This window comes from Talpa europaea (assembly GCF_964194135.1).
Source record: "Talpa europaea genome assembly, chromosome: 7".
In the NCBI taxonomy this organism is placed as follows: domain Eukaryota; kingdom Metazoa; phylum Chordata; class Mammalia; order Eulipotyphla; family Talpidae; genus Talpa; species Talpa europaea.
The window spans coordinates 124,916,341-124,935,342 of record NC_140074.1 but is presented as its reverse complement, the minus strand read 5'-3'; the positions used below and the strand labels follow the sequence as shown (position 1 = coordinate 124,935,342).

Sequence of the window (19,002 nt, the reverse complement as noted above, 5' to 3'; positions counted from 1 at the left end):
ATTATTTTAAAGGAAAGTGGGGCTCAAAGAGTTTAGTGTCCCCAAAAAGTTCACTCACTAAAGAGCGGAGAGAAGGTCCCAGGAAGAAAAGACCTGTGATGTGAAAACTCTTTAAAGTACAGTCCCATAGCCTCATCTCACCCTTTAAATCAATAGCTAATATGTATTAAATATTTACGAGGTGCTAATAAGGCTTGTTGTAAACATGCTACATATATCAAGCCAATCTTCATCACAGATATAATTCCTATCTCACAGAAGAAACTGAGTTACAGTGAGATTAAATAAATTTCCTCAGGCCACTACACTTATAAAAGCTGGGATCTGAAGCCTGGTCGGCCAGCTCTTAACTATCACACTATGCTACAGCTTAAGGGTCACACAGGCAAAGAAGGTTTATTTTACTCACAGATGTGGGGGCTGCAATGGGATCACTGAAAGAAATAAACTACAAAAGGATCTTTCATGATCTTACTTTTTGGAACTCATGGAGGAGATGGAAAGCTCAATATCTGGGGTAATAATGGAGCCAGAACTAGAGACTAGGGGACAAATCATGCAGCAAGCCATGGGGCCTGGGGAACCAGAAGGGGAGCCTTTGATTAAAGGTTGTGAGTGGATAGGGATGGTGAAGAAGCCAGAACAGGAAGGCAGTGTGCCTCATCTGATCTGTATTTTCGTAGGGAGTGTGTGTAAGTAGACATGTGGGACAAGGCCTCAGAGGAAGCTATCAAGTAGATTCAGGTTTATGTGAGTGACAGCAGTTTTTTCACTGTCTACTTTTTCTACTGCCCTAAAATGCTAAGTAGTTACTATGGCACAGGCCTTCCAAAGCATGGTGCCCTAAACATGTTGACATGCCAATGCCAATTCCTAAACTCCCTAGTTGCACAGCTGGCTTTGGAGTAGCCCAAGTGTTCACCCCAGTTTGCAGTCCTGTCTGTCCCAGGAGGTGGGAGGCCACATTCTTTGACCTCCTCCTGCTCACATCGCAGCACAACTTAGTGTAGCCCTCATTTTTCCTTTTTTCATTAATAGTTTCAAATTCATAGAAAAATGGAGCAGATAGAGTGGAGTGCCTGTATACCCTTCTCCTTTCCCACAGCAGTTTCCCCATTAGTGACATCACACAGGTAATTTTGTTTTTGTAAAAATAATTAACCAATCTTGATATATTAACTAAAGTTAACAGTTTATTCATAGTTCCTTAGTTTTTTTAATTAATGCTGCTGTTGATTTTTATCTAATCTGTTATGGTAATAAAAAAATATAACAATAGCTCTCACTCTTAAACTGGGACATTGTATTTATAAAGACCTTTTGTGGGACTGAAGGAACTAAACTTGTTTCACAATGGGCCATAATCTGAGCACTATTCGATGTGAATTTAGTCAGAAAAGGAATTGAAACTTTCGCCTTAAACCACAAATCACTCCGACTTGACACTAACCAAGCCTGTAATTAGTAAGGCATGTAAGCAAAGATGCCCGGCACACTGAACCCTCCCCTGATGTGGTGACATCCTTTCTAGAGCAGGATGCAGAGTCATGACAGGCTTCCATGTACAAGATGGTGTGTCCAAATCTGGAAGTTCCTAAATCTGAGTTCCCCTGTCAGGCTGACGAGTCTACGCCATGGGTAATGGAAGTTCGTATTAAGATAATTTAATTCAGTTCCATTCTAACCATCCTCCTGGCCCCTCTGCGGCATCTCACCCTGGAGGCCAAGTTGATTTCCTGAGGTGCTCTCCTCCCCTATGTTCTTGGGCTCTGTCCCAGCAAAGAGAACCTGCCACCACTCAACCACTTCTGCTTCTTTACATGTTCCTTTTCTTCATGTCTTCTCCCAACCCTCCCCGGACATGTCTGCACTTCTGGCATCTGGATTTCTCCCCCTTCCTCACGTCTCCTCAGTAGGAATAAAAAATCAGCCAACCCCCAAAATAAAAGACTTTCAAATCTATATGTCCAGCTCCAACTTCTCAATCAAAATGTCATCTGTTTGCCATGTATTTGAGGCAGATATTAGTTGTTAAAAAGGTAGTGTTAGAGTCAAATTGTCTAGTTTCAAATGCTGGCTCTCCAACTGCCTAGCTACGTGACCTTGACCTTGTTATTTAACCTCTCCATGACTCAGTTTCTGCATCTGTAAAGTGAGAATAGTGATAGTATCTATCTCATGGAGTTATCAAAAGAACTAAATTAAACAACTGTTAAACTAAATGATATGAAAATGGGACTTGACAGATAAGTGCACAGTAAATGATAATATAGGTCCATTAGCCTTTAGCTAACCCCTTTGGGGCCAAAGTTTCCAGATGCACTTTTGGATTTAGAAAGGCAATATGGTACATGTTCTATATGCTACATCATGATGCCACCCCCAAGTGCAGGGTGTGTGGAGGGGCACCCTATGGTCAAAGCAGAGGACTCAGGCATTCATATGCTCCTCTGCATTGCTTGGTCTCTCCTGAGTTAGTCTAGGGGCTTTGTGACTAGTTCTGACCAAGAGCTGGGAAGAGAATTAAGTTCTCTATCTACACTTGTCTGTGGCAGCCACAATTTCCAGGTCAGTGGAGCCACCTTCAGATAAGGTCCCTAAAGTGACTGTGGGGAACACTATCTTCCTCTTCCCTATACTGTACATCATGTGTTAAGTCACTCAGATTTGGAGTTTATCTGTTTATACAATTAAGCTATTTTTTAATAGTAAAAGTATGAATATTTACAATAAGGAATAAAAAAAAAGACTATAAATAGTCCTGCGTCAAGTAAGGCCAAATGATTTTGCTGAAACACAAAAACGACAAAAGCCTTTCATTTTGCAATATTCTTTGGATTTCAGAATTGCAGATAAGAGACATGAACCTACAAAAATATCTCTCTCACACACACTTATATGCACAATCTTTTTCAATGTAATCTTCTAGTCAATGTAGCCAACACATATTCTTAATCAACTACCCTCCTAAAATTGTATCCCTTCTCAGTGTTGCTATTTCTAAAGTTGGTACCACTCTCTCTAGGCTATGCAAGTTCAAACCGCTGGGTTCTGATTGGCTCTTTCTTTCCTTTCCCCTCCTCACAGCCAGGCAAGTTCCAATTCTCCCTTCAAATGCCTTCAGCCTAAGACTCTGCTTCCTGTTCTCCCATCAGTACTTACTCTGAACCCCTATCTCTTCACTCCTGGAGTCCTAGAGCAGTTTCTGTGCTTCTTAGCTCACCCATCCCCCCATACAGTCTATATTCCTCTACAGTTTCATCCACTGTAACCACCACTTTCACCATGCTCCTTCCTTCTTCAGAAGGTAATCAGTGATACCCATGACCTATGGAATAAAGTCTAAGTTCGCAGCTATCGATCACTTTGCCTAACCATCTCACACTGTTCTCACCGGGAACCCTCCTCTCCAGCCAGCTCCATTGACACTCTATTCCCTGAAATATGCTTTTTCACTACTTCCCCTAGGCTTTTGAAGATTCACTTTCTTGGCCTAGAATGCTACCCTGTCTTCTTCTTCTTCTCCCCCCCCCTTTTTTTTTTAAAATATTTACTTATTTATGCATACAAGAACTGGGGTATAGGCCAGAGGTATGGGAGTGTGAGTAAGAGGATTCACCAGAGACATAGTGGAGAACAGAACAGGCAGATTGCCTGAAACACACTGCTGAGGGGAGCAGTGGGCAAGACAGGAAGTCTGCTATGCTATGTGGGTCAGCTCCCTGGCCGGGAATCGAACTCATGCTGCAGTGGCTGAGAATAGCTTCATAGTGCTGCGACTTAACCCCTTGCGCCACCAGGGAAGCCTGTTCACCCATCTAACCTTTTATACATCCTCCACAGCGTAGTTCAAGAGCCACCTCCCCCCGAAATGACTCCATAACTCTTTTAACCCAAGTTCCCCTTTCACTTTCCTGGCCTCCTACAGCACTACTCCGTAACATATATTTAGGCATAGCTGCATCCCACCTTAGTTTCTGTTTTTCATGCATTTCTCACTGAATGATTCCTAGGGCACAGGGATATAATGCATTTCTTTCACATGTCTTAGAAGCTTAGACCTATAAAGGAGCGGTACCACAGTTGCTGAGAAAAAAGCTGCAGTATAAAAATTCAGGTCTGGCAGGTTTAAGACCCAGCCCACCACAGCCAATCTACTAAAAACAATAGCGGGAGCCATGCCCAGGAGAGGGGACAGTACAGGCCTCCAGGTCTGAGGCTCTGGATTCGGGAATTTAGTAGGGACAATGGGAGTAACCAATGATTACACCTTATTTAAACAGAAACGACCTTCTCAAAGTCTAGACTCAACAAGTAATGAATATATAACCCAAGAGGGGGCCAAAGAATTAAAAAAAAAAAAAGTATATATTAAACAAAGTTTTATCTCTGGTATCCTCTGATTTTATAGTTTTCCTTCTCCCCATATTTGTTATATTCCTTTGATGGCTCCTACATCTTTGGCCCTAGAGTCCTTATTTTGCCAAAAATAGTAAATGAGAAAAGAAAATGTCAGTAAAAATAATTTTGTGTAACTTGGGAAATTCCTAAGAGATCAGTGAAAGAGATGGTGATAAACCAACCTTTTTACAAAATAGCATACCAGGCTCGTGGTTGTTTTATGTTTTCAAACCAGCCAGCCCATCTTATCAACAATCCTTGAATGAGAGAGGAAGTGGAAGTCCCGAAGAGGCAGGTCTATCACAGTACAAGCAAAAAGCAATTTACTCAAACACTGACCCTGCGGGAGGAATACCTCCCAGAATGCTCCTCTTCTAGGCCTAAGAGTCAAGAGCCCTGCCCTACTCAGGCCTCACGCTAAGAAAGCATTTTTTCCTCTCTGAAGCACCCACTAGTGAACATCCAGAGGGTCAGACCCAGACTCTGGTCTCTATTCAAGTCTCTACCTACCATTTTGATAAGATTCAAGGGAAAGAGAAATTTATGGAAATGAGGATACTATTTCTTTCTGTACTGGAATTTTTAGAAATCAGACTAGCTTCAAAATTTGGCAAGGGCCTCCCCAGTGGCGCAGCGGGTTGAGCGCTGTGCTGTGCAGCTGTCCACAGCCTCTGCAGCACCACTGCGATTCCCAGCCAGCCAGGGAGCAACCCACATGGCGCCGCAGACCTCTCCTGTTGCGCCCGCTGCTCCCCTCGGCAGTGTATTTCGTCAGTCTGCCTGTTCTGCTCCCCACTCTGTCTCTGGTGAATCCTCTCACCCTCCCACACCTCTGACTATACCCCAGTTCTTGTATAAATAAATAAATCTTAAAAAAAAAATTTTGGCAAAAGACCATCAGATTGACAGTAATGACAAGCCAAGGAAGGTACAACACCTTACCCCTTTCACTTTCATGACAGGATGCACAGTTCTAATTAGAAGCTTTTTCTAGATTTCACATACACATAATGCCAGAACATACCAGAAGTGTCATAATCACTACTACCTTAAATTGGTACATTTTCTTGCAACAACTTTAAGAGTGTATGTTTGTATCTCTGTATTTCAGATGGCAAAACTGAGTCTTAGAAAAGTTGTTAGGCACATACATGGCAAAATTATTGTTACCAGGAGTCAAAAGATCTGGGTTTACTTGCTGGCTATATTCAATACTTTTGTGAAACATTTTGTAAACTTTAAAGTGTTACAGCTAATAGTATTGTTCATTGTTGTTGAAAGCTCTCTGTAAATAGTAAGATTCTCTATTAATGCATTATAAAAGTGTCAGTTGACTTCAAGGAAGTGATCTTTTTTCACTACACTAAGCTGTAAATCCCACAGAAAACTAGCAGCCTTCGATAAAACACTGTGTATTGATGATTGCTAAAGAGATATTGTACATCGGGCCTCACCAGTGGCACAGGGTTAAGCGCTGGGCTGTGAAGCTGCCTGCAGCCTCTGCAGCGCCAGTCTGATCCAGGCCACCGGTGAGGGTCCTACATGGAGCACAGAGCTCTCTGCCGCACCCGCTGCTCCCCTGCCTGTTCTGTTCCCCTCTCTGGCTCTGGTGAATTCTCTCACCCTCCCGTGTTTCTGACTGTACCCAGTGCTTGTATAAATAAATAAATAAATCTTAAAAAAAAAAAAAAGAGAGATTGTACATCATGGTCTACAAAACTATCCATTCTCCCCAGTCACGCGTAGGATGTGCCCTACATCTAAACCAGCTTCAATCAGGTTATAGGCTTCCAGGGACATATATACAGGAGGGAGAATACAGAGAACACAGATCCTACTTCCTAGCTCACAAGAGAGCACCTCACTGCTCATGTACTTCCATTAGCATTCTGTTCTCAAATGCATTCTCTTTTTCAATTAGTCACCTAGTTTGTTTACTTAGGGAAGAGGATGTCGGAAGACCTGCCAAACAGAATATTCAGTTTTCCAGTTTATCCAGGCCTCAGCCCCCAAACAATTCTATGAACCCATAGCTCCTCTGGCTTTCCTTGCTGTGGCAACCTTGAGGCGCACGATGCTGTGCCAATCTCAGCTCCATTGTGTGGCCAGCACTACCATTCTTACAATGAAGCTCTGGCAGCACCATTCCACCCCTGAATAAACAATCTTTCCTCCAGGCCAAAATACTTGATTACTTTGAAGAGTACTCTGCAATTTGCATCTTCAGCCCAATTGACATTTCTTAGGCCAATTTGGCATCTATTATCCATTTAAATTAGGTTTTGATGTTTTATTCCTCCCTCCTAAGCAAGGATATTCTGGTGGAAGAGATGGTAATAGAGAAAATGAATTAATCCTATCCTAAGTCCTCTTGAACAAAAACTAGAATCATAATAAATATAAATTTACTTTGTAAATTGTAAATTATTATATTAACAGATTATTAACATCTGCAGACCTGAGCTAGACTCTTGTCATTACAATGAGTTGTAAACAACTCTCCCTGTCATGCAACCCCCACCCTCATCTTAACCCCAACCTTCCTGGAAATGCATTTACCAAGACTTTCTCCCTCTTTTTGCTTTTAGGATTTTGCTGATGAATATTTGCTGGCCTGCAGGAACATCTGTTAGACTTCCCAGGAGAGACCGTTCTAAACCTTGACTTTTTTTAAAAAAAAAGATTTATTTATTTATTTATAGAAGCACTGGGTACAGTCAGAAGTGCGGGAGGGTGAGAGAATTCACCAGAGCCAGAGCGGGGAGCAGAACAGGCAGACGGACGAAATACACTGCTGAGGGGAGCAGCGGGCGCAGAAGGAGAGGTGTGCGCACCATGCGGGACCCTCACCAGTTGCGGTCAGGGATCAAACCGGCACTGCAGAGGTTGCGGGCAGCTTTGCAGCCCAACGCTCAACTGCTGCACCACCAGGGGAGGCCCTAAACCTTGACTATTTTAAGGGGAAAGCTATCTTGACATTTTCATTGCTCTTTTACCCACTATTTTTTTTTTTTAGATTTATTTATATTTATTTATTTATTTATTTAGACAAGCACTGGGTACAGTCAGAAGCGCGGGAGGGTGAGAGAATTCACCAGAGCCAGAGCGGGGAGCAGAGCAGGCAGAAGGACCGAAGTACACTGCTGAGGGGAGCAGCGGGCGGCAGGAGAGGTCTGCGCGCCATGTGGGACCCTCCTCCGGTGGCCAGGGAGCAACCGGGGATCGAACTGGCACTGCAGAGGCTGCGGGCAGCTTCGCAACCCGGTGCTCTACCGCTGCGCCACCGGGGAGGCCCTCTTTTACCCAATATTAACATAAAACTTTCAGCTTTACTTTCTAAACAGCCACACTAGTTCCACAGCTTCACATTCCCCCTAGATCTCCATACTCCTGAATCTTAGATAGGATTCCCTTATCACAATGTGTAGAAACTCATGGTCTGCGTAGAGGAACAAATATACCAATGAATCATTAAACATCTCCAACCATGTACTTAATATCTTGCCCAACAAATCAATACCCCCTTAAGTAGAACATAATGCTGTCTTTTACAATAACTGTAAACTACATGTGGCTATTTAAATTAAAATGAAATAAAATTTACAATACAGTTTCTCACTAAGTAGCCACCTCTGGCTAGTGGCTACCACACTGAGCAGCACCAATAAAAGACCATTTCTATCATCACAGGTTTACTGAAAGGCTAAGAGAATCTATTTATGAATAATATTGCTATGAGAAACTAACTAGAAACACAGTACACAGGTAATGATCAGTGCTCCTTATAAATCCACTAACATGACTAATCTAGGAAATGAACGTCACAGCCTTCCAGTACTAGCATCAGATTTAAAAGCACATTTTAGCTTTAACAGGTAATTTGGTTCCTTACCAAAAATTTCTTTTTCTCACTGGCCCTTGCACATGAGCTTGTTACTGTGGGGTTGTTCAGAAGGGCTGGGCTGCTGCTGTTGTGTTTTTTCTTTAAAAACAAAAAACTGAGGTTAATAATTTGTATCCTCTATGCAACAGAATAAGTCTGATGATATTCAACTAAAGTGTGGGTCCAAAGAGATTACTCCCTCACCAGAAGTCAACCTTTTTCACAGTCTTCTACCTTTATCACTACTAACTTCACTGCACCAACACAGCAGCAGGGCTTTTCATGTAACAGCTTCAGGCTCTAAGCAGGATTCCTATGAGGTAAGCACCCCCCTACCCCCCAGAAATAATCCAAGATTATTCCACCCCTCCTACTTCCATCCTGGTCCCCTTGGGCCTTCTAACTCAAGAAAGTATCCCCCTTTCACCCATCAACTGGTATCCGTGCTCATAGTCCGGTCAGGAGAAAGATCAGCTGACTGGAACAGCATTAGAAGCACACTGTACATAGGAAGACAGGAAGGAAAGTGAGGTCATTAGGCCCATGTCTGGGGGAGGGGACTCACTTCTGGTAAAATGCTCCTTCCCAACACAACTTTGAATACAAATGAGTTTCATCAAGGGAGAACCCACACAATTAGAATCATATATATAAATAGTACAAGAATGGGCCCTATTCTGTTATTCTCCTACTTCTGTAAAGTAACCACAAAAATAAAAGTAGCTTTCTAAACTACTCCTTCTGTTATAACATGAAACAAAAGGACTCAGGATCCCCAGTTTTCCTAAAGGCAGGAAATACTTTGGGAAGCTATATCTAGCATAGCTCAGACAGAAAATATTCTAGGGCTTTAAACTTTCTCTAGGAACCAGGGTACTTCTGAAGAATTGGTAGATAAGGTGCAAATAAGGAGAAAGTAGGCTAGCTGATAAAGAGAATCGCAAGAGAATGTTATGAACAAATTTTCTTCAAACACAGTCATCCAATATGGCAGAGTCGCCTACTAGTAAGGAAAATTCCCCATCATTCGCTCTGTGCAGGTCACATTATCCAAGAAACAGGTATGTAATTGAAACTGGAGGTGAGATTCTTAACAGTGCACAAGTTTAAATGTTAACAAAAGTAGTAACCATTTTGCGTAGGAAATAAAGAAATAAAATAGGTACTCTCTATGACTAAGAGGAAGCAACAAATAATACATTCATTCATTCTTACCTTTAGAACATCATATGACATTTTAATAAATTTACCCTCCTAATTATATTTTACAAAATCTAATACTAAAATTAATTTTTCCTGAGTATATACTGTAAAGAACTAAAACCTTTTGAGTTAGGGATCACTAATCCGGATAAAATATGTGCAAGGTCAGATACACATGGCTTCAGGACTCCAGATTATGATCCACACCTGGCTAATATATATCACTTACACCATTTAACAGACTGCGAAATGAAGGGGCCAATAGCATTTACACCTCTTATTAGAAGATCCTAGTCTTCTCAAATATTTACCATTGGAAAACTCCCTCCCCAACAAATTTAGTTGAGTCAGCTAGGGCCACACATACCTGCCTATTTGGGTGACCAGTGTCTTTGTTCTTCATGGTCTCATATCCAGACACTCGAGGACGTCGGCTCATCTGGAGGGCCACCAGATCCTTCATGATCGAGTTCAATGCCTCCTGTTCGTCTGCAATGAAAGAGAGTATATGAGCTAAGATACTTTAATACAGACCAGCAAAACATGTTCACAAGTTATAGGAGTGGTGTTCAGGGAGTTCTGCCCAGGTTAACTGACATGTCCTGTAACTATAGTCACACTCATTTGATGTCTCTGAAAGTAGATAACTGAAGTCAGACTATGGTAATTTGAATTTCAATGGGTTCTTAACAGCTCTCCAAGCAGATTTCTGTCAGCAATATTTACCAACTCACTGGGGGTAAGGGAGGTGCTCAAACAATTTTCCCAAAGCCAGAGAAACTCAACCAGGAAAAATAGATGCAAAGTTGGAGTGAAGAACAACATAGCACAGTGTAGCAGAGTACTGAGTGAAAAGATGAATTCATGGAGAACTGATGAAGGGACAGAATCAGTTCCAGATTTATTTTCAAAACAGCATATATAAGCAAGCACACTTTAAAAGGACCTCAGATAGCTACTTTGTTTTATAAGTCAAGTCTTTGATGCTCTTCTCCCAATTCTTTGGAAGCTTATAGACCTTCTGCTTTCCCCAAGGGAAGTCAAAGGCAGTTCTTTTGTTTTTCTTCCCAAACTGACCAAGCAATGCAGAGTCTGTCTACTTTATTGGTGTTACTTTTAATTCTCTTTCCTGAAACAGCATAGAGTAACAGAGTTCTCAAGCATTGAAAACAACTAGCCAGAACCCATACTGGCTTAGTTCATGTTTGCAAAGCCAGTCAGATAGCTAGAAATTGAAAATAAGTAAATGTGCTGACCTGGATAGGAACATGAGAAATAAATTGTTACACTTGCTTTGGTGACAGGTGAGTCAATTGGGGACTTGGGCATAAATAAATAAAATCCTTAAAAAACCTTAGTTGAAGATTAAAAAAAAAAAACACAAAACAGAACAAGTCCCCAAAAACAAAAAAAAGACTCCACCCACACAGCATGGCTATCTTCTGCTCTTTATCTCCCTTAGAAAGAGCCTTAAACACTTTGGAAAGGAAAGAACAGCATGAAGTGTAGGAAGAAAAACTGCACTATTTGCCTCTCCCCTCTCTGTAGACCAGATCTGCTCAGATGTGCAGTGCCCTCTGAGGAGGTATAGGAAAGAAGGGTGAGGAGGTTTCTATTGTTCAAAAAAACCAGATTAGATTGACAGTTGGTAAGTACCAAAAGCTCATGTAAATGGGATAACAAATGATTAATGGGTCCACAGAGAGTGATTCTTGTCAAAATTAAAACATACACATCCCATCAATTATTTTATGTTTTCTACCAATTTCCCCAAAGTTTCCTTAAAGAAAGGAAACTTGCTTGGTTTTTGTTGTTGTTGTTTTTTTTAACTTCAAATCTTTTTTAAGATTGATTTTTATTTATTTATGCATAAAAGAAGTGGGGTGTGGACCAGAGGATAGAATGCATGCTGCAGTGACAATAGCTTGATAGCACTGAGACTTTAACCCCTGTGCCACCAGGGAGGCCCCTACCAAGGTTTTTTTAACCTTCTAACCAAGGTTTAAAAATCATAGCATAGGGCCTCCCCTGGTAGCTCAGTGGTTGAGCGCTGGGCTGCGAAGCTTCCCGCAGCCTCTGCAGCACCGGTTCAATCCCTGGTCACCAGGCGAGGGTCCCACATGGTGCGCAGACCTCTCCTGCACCCGCTGCTCCCCTCAGCAGTGTATTTCGTCACTCTGCCTGTTCTGTTCCCTGCTCTGGCTCTGGTGAATTCTCTCACCCTTCCGCGCTCCTGACTGTACCCAGTGCTTGTATAAATAAATAAATAAATCTTTAAAAATAAAAAAAAATTAAATACATAAATAAATAAATAAAAACCATAGCATATAGGGCCTCCCTAGTGGTACAAGGGGTTAAGACGCAGCACCAGGAAGCTATCCGCAGCCACTGCAGCACATCATAAATAAATAAATAAATATTTAAAAATAAAAAAAAATTAAATACATAAATAAATAAATAAAAACCATAGCATATAGGGCCTCCCTAGTGGTGCAAAGGGTTAAGACGCAGCACCAGGAAGCTATCCGCAGCCACTGCAGCACATCACCGGCCAGGGAGGTGACCTATATGGCACAGCAGACCTCTCCTGATTCCCGCTGGCCCCCTCAGCAGTGTATTTAGTCAATCCACCTATTCTGTTCCCCACTCTGTTTCTGGTGAATCCTCTCCCCCAATACACATCTCTGGCTTGTACCCCAGTTTTTGTATGCATAAATAAATAAATCTTCAAAAAATAAAATAAAAACTATAGCATAGCATCGAAGAAAGTAAGGCTGGCTTCCATATACAATGCATATAGACTTACATATTAAATTGACAAATATAAAATTATTAAAAATTATAAAATTACTGGGGTCAATGGTAACAGTAAATTTGGATCAACATAAAGATGACCAGGTAAGTGTTTTCAAAAGCATCCAGAGAGACTCCTAATAGCAGGATATTGGGAGTTTTTAATATCAAGGTAACCACCCTTAGAATTGAGAATTTCAGTTTTCTCAACTCAGGTATGAACCAAGATGGATGTAAATACACACAAATAGACCCAAACACAGACACACACATGCACACACACACTTTTCAAGTCAAATCCACAATGAAATAGAGAAATAGTTTCTAATTCTGTATAAGATGATGCTATTATAAGAGCTGGTTTATCAGGTTGACAAATTCTGTTTCCAGGAAGCTAACTAATTCCTGGCATTACTTAATGGATAAACTTGTTTGGTAGTTCCAGTGCTGAGAACACCCTAGAGGAATGGCTTGGCAGTATCTCGTGAAATCCGGGACAACTGACACAAGTTAAGTATTGGATCAGAGTTATAAAATATATTTTTTTGTCAAAACTGAACACACTGCTAGAGGCATACAGGTTTTCAAATTGAGGACATGGATACTTCAAACTGAGGACACGGATAAAGACAGGACGTAAATCAAGTGGTTCTTTTAGGCATTTCTTCCTGGATTGAGATTTTAACTGAATTATCAGTATTCCTGTGCAGCATTCTTTAAAAAATAAAAACAAACACATAAAAAATTTTTCAAACAAGTAGCTTTCTTAGAGTGTAGCAATTATACGAACTTGGGAATCAGAAAAACCTGGGTCTATGGAAGCACTGAACAAATCACTTATTCTTCCTAAACCTCAATTTCTGATCTGTAAAATGGAGATAATAAAGATATTTTATAGAGCTGCTGTGATAGTTACAAGAAAAAGAAAACTTACCAAGTAGTCCTTATGGCACCTAACACTTAGTAAAGCTTAAAAAATGCATATTATTATCATCAATGGAATAAGGTCAATGGGAAAAGAACTGGAGGCCACTTAATTTACCCTAATACTTAATTTTATGCCTGAATTTTTATTAATTATTAACAATACCATTTACTGAATACTAACCATGTATTATACATTAGAAAGTTTTAAAAGATACTCTGAGATATTCAAACTCCAGGGGGTAAAAGGATAAATGACACAGAAATAAGAAGTCACACAAATAAAAAGAATTGAAGTATAAAACATTCAAACCAGATTATATAAATACACATATGTAAAAAAAATTAAGTGTAACAAGAAGCTGTACAGGTGAGTTTGCATAATTATTAACAGAATGACTGTCAGAAAACAAGCTGTGCCAGCTACACAGGAGAGTTTCATAAATGAGCAGAGGAGAAAGGACATGAAAGCAAATGAGGGCGAAAGAGGAAGAAAAAGACTGATCCTCAGTGAGTAGGAATCTTTATAAAGTTGGAAGAAGGGACACTGGCAAAGAAGTTTTTCAAAAAGATTGAAAAAACAAGAGTGACACCATTGAAGCCAAGACCAAAGAAGGTGTGGCAAGTGTAGGCAGGCAGGTCCAGAGAGATTCCTAATAGCAGGATGGTAGTGGCAAAAACAAAAATCTAACAGGGATCAAGATGCTGGTGGGCCTCCCTGGTAGTGCAAGGGGTGAAGTCTCAGCACTATGAAGCTATCCACAGCCACTGCAGCACCAGTTTGATACCTAGCCAGGGAGCTAATCATGGCGCAGCAGACCTCTCCTGTCTTACCCGTTTCTCCCCTCAGCAGTGTGTTTCAGTAGATCTGCCTGTTCTGTTCCCCACTCTCTCTGGTGAGTCCTCTCACTATCCCCTCACATCTCTAGCCTGTACCCCAGTTCTTGTATGCATAAATAAATCTTAAAAAAGAAAAAAGGAAGGTAGAGATGTTCTTTTCATCTACTAATTCACTACTAATTTGAAGTAGTGAAAATCAACAATTCATTTGAGAACTTTACTTGTGAACAAGTTGAAGCAGGGGTAATAGTGTGCTATAACCTTGAAAAGACTTCCTGAGGATGGAGGTGGTCTGACACACTTAAAAGCTACCAAGAAGAAGCACAGAGGAAGAAGCTAATGCTAGAAATTAAGAATCTAGCGAGGGGAGTAGTAGTCATAAAAAATAGAAAAGAAGTGATCTATGAAATAAGGATTGGTTTCAGGCTTAAAAAGTGGAAACTCTTAAGCAATCAACCAGATAGTCATCCACAATTACCGAATGGCAGGTACTTTTAGATTCCCTGATCTATGGTATGGGGGCTGCCAGGCAATACGCTCCTTTCTCTTTTAACTCCAGCAGGAAGTCACCTCCAGACTGAGTTAATATTTCTACCTAAAAACAGGGTCTTTGAATTTCCTTAGATAACAATCAAGAAAAGTTTCCAGAAGCACGTCCTCCAATAAACCATTGCTTGTCCTACATCTGTCTGTTGTCTATTTACTATGACAGACAGACACGTTCTCTTTTCCATATATATAAACCCCCAAAGTAGTATTTTAATCTTTGTTTTCACTTAACTAGTCGTGTTATTTCTTCATTTTGCCAACGTTCTACCCAGTTCTCCAGGATCATCTGATCACATGGCTCAAGGAGATGCTGAGCTTCAGAGTATCTCTGAGTCAGACTTGACTATTTTACTCTTCATGACATTTCACATACTTCCACTGCCCCGCCCTGTCCATACGTGGGCAAACATCATTTTGCAGTAAGTATATGCAATAAGGTCCACTCCTCAATTCATAAGAAACTTTTTTTCCTTCTAAGGACATGTTTGAAACTTCACTAGATCTCAAAATCAATGCTGGTGTTTATTTTTCTGTTTCTAGGATGTAACAGCCCTTGAATATTAACTGACGGTTCAAAATTTAAAAATACACATTTCAAAGTAAGTCATTGCTTCCTTAGAAGAATCAATATATTGCCACTAAATTTTAGTGTAATGGTTAACAAAATTAATCTAAAAGATCTGGAGACTATAGGATTATATATGTCCATTCCAAGAACTATAGAATTGCTACCTCCCTTTGTCAAAAATTATACGGTTTTGACAAAGTGTAAACAATATACTTCATTGCACTTATCTATTTACATGTTTCTGGCTGCCCTTACCTAACTGTAGCTTCTTGTACAGGATAATGCAGGTACAGGGACTACCACTGCACCTACCACATAAGAGGCACTCAATAAATGGACAAATAATAAATGAAAAGCATATAAAGACAGAAAAAGAAAACCGCTAGTATTTATTCTGCTAAGTAATGGTCAGTTGGACAGATATTTACTTTTTATAAATGCCTAATATCTAGTCAGAAATCTAGTCATGACATTACCCTGTTGACTTATTAAAGTGTAATCCAAATTTCAGTCAAAACAGCTGCTAACTATTCATATTCTAGCCAAATCTACCCAAAGAAGACTGGTTTAACTGGGGGCTCCCAACAGCATTGGAATCCTGGAGACACAAGGTATCTGAAAATCATAATGATTCTAACTTCAAATCAAGTGATCAAACCTGAACCACACCATCCTTGCCCCTGTACTCAGTTCACTATTGTTACCTACAACTTTTCTAAGTCTTTGCATCTTTAAAAATAACACTAAATTTCAGTTTGCATTTATAAAAGCTTCTAATAAACACTACTTATTAATAGCATTTTCCACTATAATTACTAAAACTAGCAGAGAATCCCAGTGTGGTCAAGTGAAAACAAAGATTAACATATTACTTTGGGGGTTTACATATATGGAAAAGAGACCATGTGTGTCATAGTAAACAGACAACAGACAGATGTAGGACAGCAATGTTTATTGGAGGACATGGTGCGTCTGTGGTCAAGAAAAAATGACCAGTCAATCCCAATTTTTTGGGCACATTCTAAAACGGCTTTCAATATTTTATGACTTAATATGCACTACACAGCAAAATGTAAAGCGACCTTTTTCAATTTTAATAATTTCAAAAATGCATATTTCAAAATTTTTTATAACCACATAGTGTCAAAGGCAAAAAAAAAAAAACAGCAACAAAAGTTTATTTCTTATTATTTACAGGAGTAGATATAGTTTACACTAGAAATTTACTGGGGTTAAAGTCAATGTAAAATGTGACCTATTTTTATTAACCCTTTGCACTCCGAACCATTTTACGATATTTTGATTTAATTTCTTGTGCCATTTCAAGATAAAACTTCAGGGAAACATGCATGTCTCAAAAAGTTGCGTTGAAATAACCTCAGTTCCCCGTAATCACTAATAAATTGCAATGTCCCCTGAGAGGGGACATCCGAGTGATATGTTAGAATTCCGATGTCCCCTGAGAGGGGACAGCAGAGTGCAAAGGGTTAATAACTCAAGTTATCAAGCAGTCTTGAGTCTGGGGCTTAGAACAGCTCAGGAAAATATGACTATTAACAAAAGGACGTGTAGGGCAGGGACTCAAATTAGTTTTGTCCTTTCCTCACTGAGCTGGAGTTTAGCAAACATAATGTAATATTAAGAAGTCTGTGTTTCTCTTATCAACCCCTTGAGTTAATTTAGAATTAGAGCAACTAAAGTAAACTAACCAGCCAGGGAATCTGATTTATCATTATTTATATTACCAAAATGGAAACTAGTATTTAATTTATGAGCGAGGTTCTGTGTGTGTGTATTCTTTCTGAGCTCTATACAAAGCAAATTAAAGAGCTAGGTGTCTGGGAAGAACTCACTATTAGTTCTAATTGCATGTCAAGGTCAGCTACAAAAAAAGAATAAATGGTATGGGGGTAAAAGTGCTCAAGAAAGCCAAGGCAGTGATTCTTTTTTTTTTTCCAGATTTATTTATTTATGCATACAAGACCTGGGGTACATGCCAGAGGTGCAGGGGGTGAGCGGATTCACCAGAAACAGAGTGGGGAGCAGAACAGGCCGACTGACTGAAATACACAAGGCAGTGATTCTTAAACCAGCTTGCTGAGTACACTGCAGCCAGCACACACCACTGTCTCAGTTTCTCTATGTAAAACTAAGAGCAGGAACAATGAAAAGACACTGAGTCCCTGGTCCTTTTGCTTTGGGGTGCTGGACCCTACCTACATCGTCCCTCTCTTCCCCATCACTATCTTTCCATAAACTCTCCCACTTTTTGAAAATGTCTTGAAATGTGCAAATAGGCTGACATTCATTTTTAATGAAATTAGCCAGTATATCTGGGCAGTTAAGCAAGTGGGGAGTGGGAGATCTGCACACCCCCAAGCATTTCACACTCCTCTTTGGAACTTAAGGGTGTCCCAGCAGGAGAAAGAGGAAACTATCACAAATACAGGTTCACAGACCAATTTTGAGGTTTCACTGAAATAATAAATTCTGCCACACAAGATAAAAGTCTGAAGCCTGGGGAAGAGAAGAAAATTTTTGTGCCTCATTTTCTAGCAAATATGCAATAAATATTTGCTGAAATATTTATTTAAACACCAAGTTTTATTAGGTTCCTTTTCTGCTTACTGACATAGAAGACTTTCCCCAGAAGAGTAAGCAATCACTTCTGAAGTATGGGAAAGAAACAGCAAGCCTGGCAAACCAACAAACCCAACCATACCCCACTCTGCGCGAGGAACAGCAGTGCAGAGATGGACCACGGAGTGACAACCCACCAAGTGAGAGAGCGTGCACTTGACTGCCTACAAAACCTTGGACAAGAATGACTTGACCTTGCAATAGGGCAAGGCACATTAGTGTTCCTTCTTCACAGAGGCAATGAATGACTCTGCAAAGGATTCCTGGGCTGGTTTATTCCTTGGTTACTTGGGACAATACTAAATATTTTGCAAAACTTGCGATGGCCAACAACAGTATTACAACAGCCTATCCAATGAGAAGCAAAGACCATCTAAAAAGTTATTTGTCTCCGAATCTAGTCCAAAAAGGACATGAAATATAATTCAGTTCAAATGTTGCGTGTGGGAGACATTAAAAACTCTTCTTGGGTCACATCTTCAGGACAGAAATGGTAAATCCTGACAAAATGGAAATGATTTCTCGAAGATTAATTGGTGTAGTAAATGGTTCTCCCTCTCGAGTTACATAATGTCAGGGGCACCACCAGATAGAAATAAAGGACGTGAAACACCACGGCCGGGTTTTTCAGGCAAGCGGGACGTGGATTACGGCGGGCGCCCCGAGTCACCCCGCGGCCCGGCGGCCCGCCGCGCCCCCCCGCGGGCGCCCCGCGCGCCTCCCCCCGCGCCGGGCAGGCAGGCCGCGCGGGCCCGGGAGCGCCACAGGCCGGCTTGTGTGAGCAAAGGGAAGGAAATGACACAGGCAGGAAAAAAAAGCAAATCAAGGGAAAGACACCGCAGCGGCCGGGTCTGCACCGGCCTCCGGCCGCGGCCGCGCGGCGCCCCGCTCCCGCCCTCGGGGACGCGCGGCCCCGCCGAGCCCCGGCCTCGGTCCCGCCGCCGCCGCCCGGGATGCGCCGCCGCGCGGGCGGCCCGGAAGGAGGCGGCGGCGGGGCTCGGCCGGCCGGGGCCGCCCAGGCGGGCCGGGGGCGCCCCGTCCCCCGCCCGGCCGCGGCGCGGCGCGGCGAGCGGGGCGGGCGGGCTCCCGGGTCCCGAGGCGGCCGGGCGGGCGGCCCGCGCCTGTCAGGCGGCGGCCCAGGGTCCTCCCCTCGGCCCGGGCGGGGCGGCGCGGCGCGGGCCGGGCGGCGACACTCACCCAT

General features: G+C 41.6%; 1 protein-coding gene across 1 annotated transcript in view; it reads right to left on the bottom strand.

Annotated features, from left to right (window-relative positions):
* Positions 1 to 19,002, bottom strand: part of MAP3K3 (mitogen-activated protein kinase kinase kinase 3) — a gene marked incomplete at both ends in the record, with an annotated part of 67,397 nt that extends 48,395 nt beyond the window's left edge. The window contains 3 exons of the mRNA XM_084238031.1: positions 8,294 to 8,383; positions 9,855 to 9,976; positions 18,999 to 19,002. Coding sequence (XP_084094157.1) covers positions 8,294 to 8,383; positions 9,855 to 9,976; positions 18,999 to 19,002 — 216 coding nt within the window. The remainder of the gene's footprint in view (positions 1 to 8,293; positions 8,384 to 9,854; positions 9,977 to 18,998) is intronic.